This window comes from Castanea sativa, chromosome 3 (genome assembly GCF_040712315.1).
Source record: "Castanea sativa cultivar Marrone di Chiusa Pesio chromosome 3, ASM4071231v1".
Classification (NCBI taxonomy): Eukaryota; Viridiplantae; Streptophyta; class Magnoliopsida; order Fagales; family Fagaceae; genus Castanea; species Castanea sativa.
In genome coordinates, this window is record NC_134015.1 from 54,816,748 (window position 1) to 54,829,314 (window position 12,567).

A 12,567-nucleotide genomic window follows, 5' to 3' on the forward strand; every position below is an offset into this window, starting at 1 on the left:
TAATCAAATCTTATTTTCTTTCACAATTTATTGCAGATGGGTTAAGCCAATACTGGTTGTGTACTACCAGATTTATGACACTCCAATGTACAATGCAAGATGGTAAGCTGAATTTACAAAAAAAAAAAAAATTCCTTTGGAGCCAACCTATACCAGCCTATCTTGTTCATTATCTGAACCAAGGGAAGCGACTTAATGACTAAAGCAACACATGTATCAAAAAACCTGTTAAATTTTCATTCCACCCACTTCACTGCGCATCAAATTGAGATATAGGGCATGCTGGTGTGGGCATTATGGAATGCAAGGAACATGTTTAATTTTGAGGGGAAACAGCTTCATCCAAACTAGGTAATGGATATTGCTGATCTACTGCTACAAGATAAGACTACTTTTAAACATTATAACTACAAACCTCTTTTTTCAAACAAAGTTGGCGTTCTCTCTATGCAACAGCCTTCTTGTGAGCAAAGCCATTGCCCATTGGTCTCTCCATGCATCCAAAGAAGGGAGACATTCAGACAAATCTGGAACAAACAGTACAGTGACCTCCTTATGGCTAAAAAGTCCATCCTTGCCAAGTTTGTCATAGTGTATCTGCAAACGCGAAGTAGAATTAAAAATTGACTTTCCGAATCTGGTAAATACAGGCACGTAAGTGACGAAAAACAAAATCTCTAAATACAACCCAGAAACATCAAAAGAGTTCAAAAACACGATATATTGCACTTTCTCATTTGCATCATAACCAAAGAAGAACGTTTTTTTCATTTTTGTAAATCCCAGCGCTTTGTCTTGCATTTGGATTGAAATATTAGTTAGGCCAAATTGATTGCAGGTGTGCTCTAGTTACATAATATGGATGAATAATTAATTCTTAAATATTTGATAATCTTATTAGTTGGTAACAATGATTTTTTTATTTAAACAATGATGTCACTTGTCATGTCCTGAAGAAAATTTTTTGGGGTGTTAGAAAGTGCCAAAGTGCATTGATTTTTTTTTTTACTAGCTTTATTTGTAGGGAGTCAAGCAACTCTAAGCTAAATAGGTATTTATTTATTAGTTTTTATTACTTACCAATTTAATAGGACTCACTTATTGTTCAATTCCTTCTTATAAACCTGGTTTAAAAGACTAGTATTACTATTTTCGTGTGTATTCTAATAAGTATTATTGTTTACTAAAAAAAATTATCTATTTTTCAAAAAAGAATTTATTTTTTAATTTATAAAAATTATGAATCAATCGAGCACCAATTAACATATCCATTCCCCCCGCCCCTCCCTTTTTCTTCTATATCTTGCAATAGTTAATACAATGATAACTAATTAAAATCTTATTAATGATATGTTGTTTAATGAGAATCGATTTTCGGGGAAATTAGGGATATTTCTATCTAGTGAAAGAAAGAAAAAAAAAAAAACTAGTGTGTGTTTGGTTTGGTATTTTGTTGAGCCTTTTTAGTTGTTGCAGGTTGTTTTTGTAAATCCCAGCGCTTTGTCTTGCATTTGGATTTTCTAAGCTAGTTCTACACCCCCCACCAAAATTCATGTCTCATGCCACATTGGTAAGAGTGTAGTCAATGATGGTTTTAGGGGTCACAGCTGAAAAAGTTGCAATCATTTGTATATTAAACATGTAAATAGCTATCTTTTATATGATAATTATTGCACTAGATTACTCAAATATAAAATGAAATACAGAATACAAATAAAAAATAATATGATGTTATGATTGAATAAACTAGAAGAGAAGGGACTCACAACTCTGCCAAGAGCTGTCTGGTTTGTCATACACCCAAGTATAGCTTGATTATTAGTGTTATTATTAAATTTTTTTCTTATTTTCAAGTATAGCTGAATTATTATTATTACTATTATTATAATTACACACGTGTACATATAGTAATGCTAATGTATAACAAGCATGAAAGACCACCGACTTTAGTATACCTGCCTCTTAATCATTGGCTCATTATTATTGCTAAATCTTGAGCTTCTTCTTGAATGTGACAACTTGCGTGTGGACTTCTCAATTAGATTTTGATAATCAGAGGGTGTAACAAACGAAGTCATTCATATAATTTTTTTCCCTTTTATTTAATATGCATTGCTCCCTTGGTTGAACTTTGAAACCATCCTTTCCTCTTGAAACAAGCAATGACATTATTCAACCATTAAGCCATTTACTGTGCATTACTGCCTTTAGAGTTGAAACTTTTTTCTCTGAGTTTATTTACTTGTTTAAAAAACTGTACATACACAAATAAGTTTAAAAAAAAACTAAAGAAAAAGATAGTTACAGACATGCCTAGGAAAGTCATCACAAGACTAGAGTGAAATATACTATACATTCATCAAATGTGCATCACAATGATAAGTTAAAATCGTATAGAACACTTTGGTCTTGGCACATTCAGGTTCGATCAGATTGCATCAACAAGCTCTTGAATACTTCAAAAAAAAAAAAAATCTAGAAAAATAGAACATTTGGCAAAAGATTTCCCGATGAATTTGAACCCAGAAATCGCTGATTCCACACGGCTTATCTATTATGTTTTCAACAAAACATTCTATCATGACCCTACTGCAAGAAATATTCAGCACTAGAACACTTAACTGTAAGGCTTGTTTCTCAACATGTTTACAAATGAAATGAGGGGTAGAAAAAAGAACAAACCTTTTCAAACCTATAGCTAAATAATGAGAACGTCTTCTAAATTCTTTAGTACACAACAACTGCTTCCAATGAATTTGGCCATGCTCTAAGTGAACAATAACTGTAGTGTACAAACTACCCAACAACCAAAAGCACTTGATGACTTGGTTGGAATTGTGTACTTGTCAGTCTTCAAATCAAACCCCATGTGTCAATGGTTGTGAACCTTAACTAATGGAATGACCACCCTGGTACCCACACAAATCTAAAGCAACAATCTACATCAAAAGTAGCTGAGATATAGGAACTGGAATTGAGAATAACAATGAGTTACTCTTGGTGCTACTTCCTAGCTATACCATAGACCTGGGGGTTTACATAGAAGGCTTTAGACAAGAAAGCCATGTTAAGCTCAACACCAGAAAACCCGGCTTCAGATATCTTCATTCCTGTTTCCCTGGTTAGGTGACACCCATCAGCAATTATCTGTTGCAAAGGATCAAGAACATTCTGCATAAATCTAAGAACTGTTCCATCTGCACCACCAAAACAATAGCAAAAAGAATGGAAAAGGAAAAGGCCATTCACTATTAGAATAATAGTTGAATAAAAATTCACAATTTCTTAACAATTTAATTTTTGAGGACGATAGGTAATTTATCATTCACTAGATCGACAACTTTCTGTCTTGCTAGTTAACCAAGAAGTTCAGCTTAATACCTTTAGCAGCCACATGTTCCACAAAAAGGTAAATACCACCAGGTCTCAGCACCCTCTTCACCTCTGGATACAATGGTAACAGAGAACTTGTAAAATATTTGGATATTGAGTCAGAAAATCCTAGTAACTATGCACCTCCTTGGGCTGCATTTGGAAATTAAATCCATCAGTTTTTTGTATACAAGCATTTAACATAAGCATGCATGTTATGCTTGGTCCTCATTAGGTAATCAGTTCGGACTTTCAGTCTTCTGCCAATGCTCCATTATAGTATTATCTCTAATCTAGCGGATGAATTTTTGCCTTCAAATGCTACAAAACTGCGTTGTGCATCCAAATACTACACATTTTTTCCACTCAGTCTGTTGACTCCAAATCTCAGTAATTAAAGGTAATAAACTTCGAAAAAAAGGTAACACCAATACTCATTTCTAAGTTATTAAATCAAACTTCAAAGCAATCAACTTATTAGTTAGAACAACAACGCAGTTAAGCAAGCAATTATAGGGAAAGTCTAACCAATTTGCAAAAAGAAAATCATACTGTATATGAAGTACTTGACTTATGCATGCTCCATTCCTTCTCACAGAATATGAGGTTTCTATATAAACTTCAACTAATTAAATCTATATAAGTAAAAAGGAATTTTTAAGAGCTAGATGGTTAAATACCTTTCAGTGTCATATCAACATCTTTAACAGAACACAACACAAGTGTTCCAACAACTGCATCAACAGAAGCATCACCTAAGGGTATAGCCTCCCCAACCTGTATAATTTTTGCATCTTCAGAATCTAAAGAACGGCTTTGTAGTTCACAACCAAATATTACCAAGGGAAAAAACAATAAAAACATCATCTAAATCTAGTAGAAAGATATAACATGCCAAAACCTGCCTTCCAAAGTAGCAAGGGCTTGAAGCATTGATTAAAGTATCAGTTTTCCAACTCAAAATGCAAATTTAACCGATCAAATGCACATCACTAGGGATGCTTCAATTGCCTTAAATAAGAATCCTAGGCTATCAATCCAATTGTTGATATTTGAAACAATTTTCATTGGATCTTTCCCCACTAAAATGTCTGAGAAGCATTTTCCAGTCATTTGGATACTTTTCTTCACATGGGTAGTTAAAGCCAAAATACCACAATGTTGCAAATTATAATGGCATAGAGTGCTACTTCTTGAACACCATCAGTGGATATTTCTAGAATTTAAATTATGGAAAGTACAATATTCAGGCAGAGAAATGTTATATCATAAAAAGTTCAGAATAAAGTAGTGCCATAAAGGGAAGCATTCTTACTGCATGTAAGAATTCAAAATTTGTAAGTGGCAGGCCAGCGGCCTCTGCTGCTGCCTGAGCATACTTTTCCACCTTTCTATTGGGATCCATACCAAAAACCTGGACATCAGCTTCACCGGCATAGTACTTGAGATTAGGGCCTGTACCAATGCCAATCTCCAACACTTTCTGAGCCTTCCCCTTCAAGTTGCTAAACAATTGTGACTTGTAATCTGCAATCTACCACACAACATAAGATTGCACACACAAGTGCTGTCAAATATGTTTACACTTGACATGAAAAGTCATACATGTACCACACTCCAAACTAATTGCTCTAAAATGGGCTCTTACCTCAACTTCATAAGAGTCCTTGAGTTTATCCAAAAATGATGCATGGAACTTCTCGTACCAATCTGGTCTTGGAGGGCGAACCTTGTTCAAAACAGACTACACAAACGAATTGTTACTCTTAAATCCTAGCTGACACATAATTTTTAACTTATACAGGCAATTCAGAAGTTGGGTGGAGTATCAAACACTACATGTCACGACATTGGTACAACACTTAGCTTATGCTTATGCCAATATAAATCAAGTTTTTAGTGCTAACAAAAATGTCTCATATTATCTAAAATCACAAAAGACTAAGATACACTTTTCGTCCCTTAAATTTTATCCAAAATTGCTTTTCGCTTTTCAACAGTTGCAGTTCAATCCCTGAAAAAGTTAAATGGTATCAATTTCAATGCTGATGTGATGTGAGTCATGTGACTAACTTGTCATCGCCTAAAATAAATTTATCTGCAAATAGATAAAATGACTAAATTAATAACTTTTAAATATTTGACTAAATTGTAAATTGAACCCTTTGAGTTCATTTTGAATTTGTTACCTTTTATTTAAAATTTTAAATTCATCATTCGCGATCGCTTTAAATCTCAACCTCCCTTACGTGCATCTACTAATGATGTGGCTGTTAAATGTCACCTAAGTTCAAAATACTATACTTTTTCTATAGAGGAAAAAGAACAAAGTTGGGCCAATTTTTTTTTTTGAAATGAAAAAGCATATTTCAACCAAATTATTATGAAAAAAATTATTTCTTTTTTCTTGATCTCTATAGAATATTTCTTTTTTATAGATTCTAGTTAGAGCAACTAATAAAATCTGTTTTTGTCAAATAAAATAGGGTAAATTATAACTTATCCACCTATAGTTTGACCGAAAATTAAGTTACTTACCTGTAGTTTGAAATTTGACACTTTAACTGAGGTTTAACCAAAATTTAAGTTACCTACATGTGATTTGTAATCTTATGATTCAAGTTTCTTTTTTATCTTATTTGATATTGTATTTTTATAGTATTTATATTTTTAAATAAAAAAGACATAAAAGTAGAACAAAATTATATATTTAGAATGTTTTTAACAAAAGTGGTTACGAAACTCTAATAAAGATAACCAACGGTGAAAGTATCAAATGTCAAACTACATTAAGCGACTTAAATTTCAACCAAACTATGTACCGGTAAATTGTAATATGCACAATAAAATATATAGGTTTAATCCCGTTCATACTAAAAACCAATTAATATCTTGGTCTAACTATAAAGAAAAAAAACAATCATCACGGAAAAGGTTCAAATTATATTCTATCTATCAACATAAAGGAAAATCTCTCTCTCTTTTTTTTTTTTAATTTGCTTTGGAAAGAAGAAGTTAGAAGTATACCATATAATCATCAGAGGGTAAATCGGAAGCATTGGAGGGGCAATTAGGGAACACAGCCAAAGCCGTTGAGGTTGCCGTTGCTCCTTCCATGAAACGCCTTCTTCCGCATATACAGCAAAACGACTCACCGTGGCTTCTCTTTATTGGTGCTTTCCGCTTATCATCATCATCATACCGCAAATCAGAACAACTGAAGGCTGTGATTTTACCACGTGGAGGTTTCAGTTTAGAGCAACGAGGACTACAAGGTGTAATATTAGGAGTGCTGGAGAAGAAGAACACGAACGACGACTTTACTGCCAGTCTTTCTCTCTGTCTCTCAAATTGTCAGGGTTCATTCTACAGTACCCCAGTTTTTGTAGTGGGTATGGTACCTACCTTAGGTCCTAACCGTTGATTTTATTGTTTATAATTAAAAACTAAAAACTAAAAATACTGGAGTATTAGGACTTAATTTTAAAGTTATTTTGTCAAATTTAATATTTGAAGATATTGTAAACAATGCATAAAACCCACTGCTTAAACGCAAACGGATACGTGAGTTTGGATTTCAGCTGTATCGACACTCAAGTGTCTTGATATTGACAGTTTATTTAATGTTAGTGCTCTACCGGTTACAGGTTTAGCAGGTCAGGTATAAAAACCGAAAAAAGGAAGAGAAAAAATCAGTTTGGGTTTGTTCTGTAAGCTGATTTTAGAAAGCGTGCAGAGACCATCTTATTTTCGCTGTGGGTCTTGAGTTTTGATAACCTCCGCATAGAAGACAAAAATTGCCAATAACCAGCGATCCTAAGGCCAAATCACGCTATTGAGGACCTTTGCAACCACTAAACTTCTTGATGCTTTTAGATCTGTGCAATTCTACTGTGTGTGGTCGTACTGCATTTTGCAGTGGAGGTCGTGGTGGCCCTGCTTTCAAAGCAGTGAACTGCACGCCGTACACAAATTAGAAAGACTTTTAGAAGCTGATTTTTTTTTTACCATCTAATTGCTGATTTGGCCCGTAAAACTTAAACACGACAACATTTCTTTTTTTTCTTTTTTTTTTTGGGCCAAAAATGGAAATTGTACCTTTTATATTTGACCAAAATTTATTTATACCCTTTAATTTTATTTTTGTTCGTTTGAGTTCAAGTTTATTTAATTATTAAGGTCTCTCAATTTTTGTTAGATGTTGTTGGGTGCAAATTTTTAATTTTTTTATAGAATTTTTTAAATTAAAAAATCCAATTAACTATTAAATATTTTTCAAAAAAAAATTAAACTTTTTTTTTTAAGAATACTAACTATTTTAATATGCACACAATAAAAAAAGAGAAGACAATAAGAAAGGAGAATGTCTTAAAGAAACTAGAAGAAGATCTTAAACCAGTTAAGAACACTAACAAACTTTTCAACAATTACTCTCTCAAGAACACTAACAACAAAAATAAAAATAAAAAATAGTTGAATTAAAATTGTACTATTTAGAAAAATAGATTTTTTTAATTATATTTAATTATGCACATATGTGCATGAAAAAATTTTTATGAAAAAGTATATAACACAACTTAATACCCATAAACAATAATTTGAAATTTAAAATTTAGAAACAAACACAAATCATAAATTAAGATATAAAAAATAGAAAAATAACAACAAAAAAAAATACTTGGAGATAGAGAATCGAGAGAGGTCACCAGTGAGAAATTTCAAATAAGCTTCTTATATATATATAATTAGTTTAGGCCATGTAGCATCCTAAGCTACTCCCCAAAAATTTTGGTACAAATGAAACTTGTTAAGTTCTAAGACCTTTAGGTTTAAATATATTAGAACACTACTCTGTAATGTTGACAAATCATGATCAAAACGTTTTAGTATTGTTTAGATTGCTCAAAGTATGTGTCTTATATGTAAAGTTGGAATCGAGTTGCTGCAAAATTTACTGTGCAATCCTGCCTAGCTCGATCGATTGAGAATTAGACTCTATCGATCGAAAGTCGTGCAAATTGTTTTTCTGCAGATTTTTCCAACTCAGCCCAAGCCCATTAAGGATTAGGGTTTCAGATCTACTTCCCACTATATAAAGGAAACCCTAAACACGTTTTTAAAGGCTTCGAAGAAAGAGAAGAGGGTGCCTTTTTTTGTTTTTAGAGTTTGCTCCTAAAATCTCTCTAGAGTCTTTGTTACTCATATTACTGTTTGTGTGAATCTCTTGTGAGATCTAAGAGGTGCTTGCCTTCACACAAGCTTAGAATTATCAAGAAGGAGATTTATGCAAGAGCTTGATGATCATTCAGTTACTGCTATAAGAGCTTAAAGATACACAAGCGGGAGTGTTTGTACTTGCTGGAGAATCCAAGAAAGAAGGAGTCTGTGGTCTCGAAACTTGCACATGGTCGTGTCAGTAAGTTTTCTACTGGTGGGTAGCAATAGGATGTTAGTGATCTAAATCGCTATTGTACAAACTTCGATTCTTTCATAGTGGATTCAGTTTTACCTTGAGGATAGCTAAGTTAAATCCTCCTCAGGTTTTTTACCGGTTTGATTTTCCTAAGTCATCATATCTTTGTGTTTTTATATTCCGTGCTTTACATTGATATAATTATATGATTGTATTAACCTAGATCTGAAATTTGGAATATATAATAACTTGGCTTGTTAACTAGGTTAATCCAATTATGGTTTAAGGGGTCTAAATAAATTCTAACAAAACTCTCAAATGTGATTAAACAATAAGGGAACCATTGAATGTGACAAAAGTACGATCAGATGTGATATTGATATTACCCAAAGTGACGATGGAATTGTCAAATGTGAGAAAAAAAATTAGGGTACTATCAAATATGACAAAAATACTATTAGATGTGATATTAGTACTGCTCAATATGACGATAAAACTGTCAAATGTGAGAAAACAAATTAGGATAGCACCGAATGTGACAAAAGTAAGGTCAGATGTGATATTGATATTGGCCAATATGATAACGAAGCTATCAAATGTAAAATAATAATAATAATAATAATAATAATAATAATAATAATAATAATAATAATAATAATAATAATGGTCCTATAGAATTTGACAAAAGTACAGTCAAATGTGATGTTGGTACAGATCAACGTGACGATGATACTGTCAAATGTGAGAAAACAAATTATGGAAAACTAGATCTGAAATTTGGAGTAAGTAATAACTTGGCTTGTTAACTAGGTTAATCTAATTGTGGTTTAAGGGGTCTAAATAAATTCTAACAAAACTGTCAAATGTGATTAAACAATAAGAATTGAATGTGACAAAAGTACGATCAAATGTGATGTTGATACTACCCAAAGTAACGATGGAATTGTCAAATGTGAGAAAAAAAAAGGGTACTATCGAATGTGACAAAAATACTATTAGATGTGATATTAGTACTGCTCAATATGACGATAAAACTGTCAAATGTGAGAAAACAAATTAGGGTAGCACCGAATGTGACAAAAGTAAGGTCAAATGTGATATTAATATTGTCCAATGTGATAATGAAACTATTAAATGTAAAATAATAATTATAATAATAATGGTCCCATAGAATTTGACAAAAGTACAGTCAAATGTGATGTTGGTACCGATCAACGCGACGATGAAACTGTCAAATGTGAGAAAACAAATTATGAAAAACTAGGGTACCACTGAAGGTGTAATATTAGGAGTGCTGGAGAAGAAGAACACGAACAACGACTTAACTGCCATTCTCTCTCTCTCTCTCTCTCTCTCTCTCTCTCTCTCTCTCTCTCTCTCTCTCTCACACACACACATTGTTAGGAGTTATTCTACGATACCCCCAGTTTTTGTAGTGGGTATGGTGCCTACCTTAGATCCTAACCGTTGAATTTATTGTTTATGGCTGAAAATTGAAAAAATAAGTAGATTGGATTCCACTTATTGTTAAATCGTTGAAAACTGGAAACTGAAAACTAAAAATACTGTGGCAAAATAATTTTTAAATGTGTAAATAGTGTCGTGAGACCTAGTTTTAAAGTTATTTTGCTAAATTTTATACTTGTAGATATCGTGAACAATGTATGAAACCCACTACTTAAACTCAAACGCATACGTGAGTTTGGATTTCAACTGTATCCAAACACAAGTGTCTTGATATTGACAGTTTATTAAATGTTAGTGCTATACCGGTTACAAGTTTAGCAAGTCAGGTATAAAAACCAAAAAAAGGAAGAGAAAAATCAGTTTGGGTTTGTTCTTTAATCTGATTTTAGAAAGCGTGCAGAGACCATCCTATTTTCGCTATGGGTCTTGAGTTTTGATAACCTCCGCATAGAAGACAAAAATTGCCAATAACCAACGATGCTAAGGCCAAATCACTCTATTGAGGACCTTGCAACCACTAAACTTCCTGATGCTTTAAGATCTGTGCCATTCTACTATGTGTGGCCGTACTGCATTTTGCAGTGGAGGTCATGGTGGCTTTGCTAAGTACAATCATATATGATATTGATACTGCCCGATATGATGATGAAACTATCAAATGTGAAAAAAAAATGGTCCCATAGAATGTAACAAAAGTACAAACATATGTGATGTTGGTATTGACTAATATGACTGTAGATATCGCATTTTGTACCCCTTATGACTCGAGCTCCGTTCCCCAATGATGTTGAAATTCTAAAACCCAAGGTTGGTTTAAGGCCTGATTATATTAAATTGACTTGAAGAAGGTTTTTATGAAAAAATATAACTCTTTTATGAATTAAATAAGTTATTTTTAGAAAATAAAGTTCATGGAAACCCTAGGGTATGCGTATGGTCAGATGTGATATTGGTACTATCCAATGTGACAATGAAACTGTCAAATGTGAGAAAAAAAATAAGGGAACCACTAAATGTGACAAAAGTACTGTCAAATGTGATATTAGTATCGCTGAATGTGACAATGAAATTATCAAATGTGAGAAAAAAAAGGGAACCATCAAATGTGACAAAAGAACAATTACATGTGATATTGGAACTACACAATGTGAGAATGAAATCATCAAATGTGAAAGAAAAATAAGGGAACCACTAAATACGACAAAAGAATTGTCACATGTAATATTGGAATTGCGCAATGTGAGGATGCAATCGTCAAATGTGAGAAAAAAAAAGGAACCACTAAATGTGACAAAAGTACTGTCAAATGTGATGTTGGAACTATATAATGTGAGGATAGAATCATTAAATGTGAGAGGAAAAAATAAGGGAACCACCAAATGTGACAAAGTACTGTTAAATGTGATGTTAGAACTACATAATGTGAGAATAGAACCGTCAAATGTGAGAAAAAAATAAGGAAACCACCGAATGTGACAAAAGAACTGTCACATGTGACGTTGGAAGATGTGATGTTGAAACTGCACAATGTGAGGATGAAACTGTCAAATATGAGAAAAAAAAAGAACCATCAAATGTGACAAAAGAACTATCATATGTGATGTTGGAATTGAACAATATGAGGATGAAACTGTCAAATGTGAGAAAAAAATAAGAAAACCACCAAATGTGACAAAAAAACTGTCACATATGAGGTTGGAACTGCACAATATGATGATGAAACTATCAAATATGAGAATTTGATAACCTGATATAGCAGGTTATCTATTAGCGGGTACCGTACCCTCTAAAACAAAGAAAGATACAATAAAATTACCTTTAATTACTTATTTATTTAATAAATAATAATTATCACACACTCGTTATTAAATGTTAACCATGCACGTACACAAGGTCACATAAGCTAAAAACGCAATTTTACTCTTCCACAATTTGTATTTTCAAAACACATTCTAAAGTAAATGTGTACGAAGGTTGCATTTAAGATTAGAGAAAAAGATGGGCGGCCCAATAGGTTGATTCCATAGACTTTTCTTGGAGGCAGTGGACTTCTTTTCTTTCCTTGCAGGCTTTTAGTTTCGCCGCCTCGTAACAATTCCTAGGGATTAGATGAGAATAGTTTTTTTTTTTTTTGGATTTTTTTCCTTTTGTCCAACGGTTGATGCTTTCTTTTCCATTTCTTTTTTCAACTTCAGTATTTTTCTTCTCTTTCTCTGATTCATTGGAACTTCACGCTCTTTCGTGTTTTTTTTTTTTTGACAATTGTTTCTTTGGCTTCTTTCCATGCTTTTTTTGTGTGAACTTCTTTTTTGCCT

The 12,567-nt window shown here is 32.8% G+C and overlaps 1 protein-coding gene across 1 annotated transcript; it reads right to left on the reverse strand.

The window, feature by feature from the left end:
• Positions 1–2,279: 2,279 nt before the first annotated feature.
• LOC142627059 (uncharacterized) lies at positions 2,280–6,722 on the reverse strand. The gene is made up of 6 exons (XM_075800857.1): positions 6,400–6,722; positions 5,021–5,116; positions 4,688–4,906; positions 4,053–4,149; positions 3,382–3,444; positions 2,280–3,197 (listed from the first exon to the last, which is right to left on the reverse strand). Exons 1-6 carry the CDS (start codon positions 6,487–6,489, stop codon positions 3,004–3,006), a joined length of 759 nt encoding a protein of 252 aa, XP_075656972.1. The 5' UTR covers positions 6,490–6,722; the 3' UTR covers positions 2,280–3,003.
• Between the last annotated feature and the right edge of the window lie 5,845 nt (positions 6,723–12,567).

Excerpts from the sequence above, each read along its gene's own strand:
- LOC142627059 (XM_075800857.1), bottom strand. The coding sequence starts at position 6,489 with ATGGAAGGAGCAACGGCAACCTCAACGGCTTTGGCTGTGTTCCCTAAT. Across the intron at positions 4,907-5,020 it reads AGGACTCTTATGAAGTTGAG|ATTGCAGATTACAAGTCACA; the intron begins GTAAGAGCCCAT and ends GTTGTGTGGTAG. Across the intron at positions 3,198-3,381 it reads GGAACATGTGGCTGCTAAAG|ATGGAACAGTTCTTAGATTT; the intron begins GTATTAAGCTGA and ends TTGGTGGTGCAG.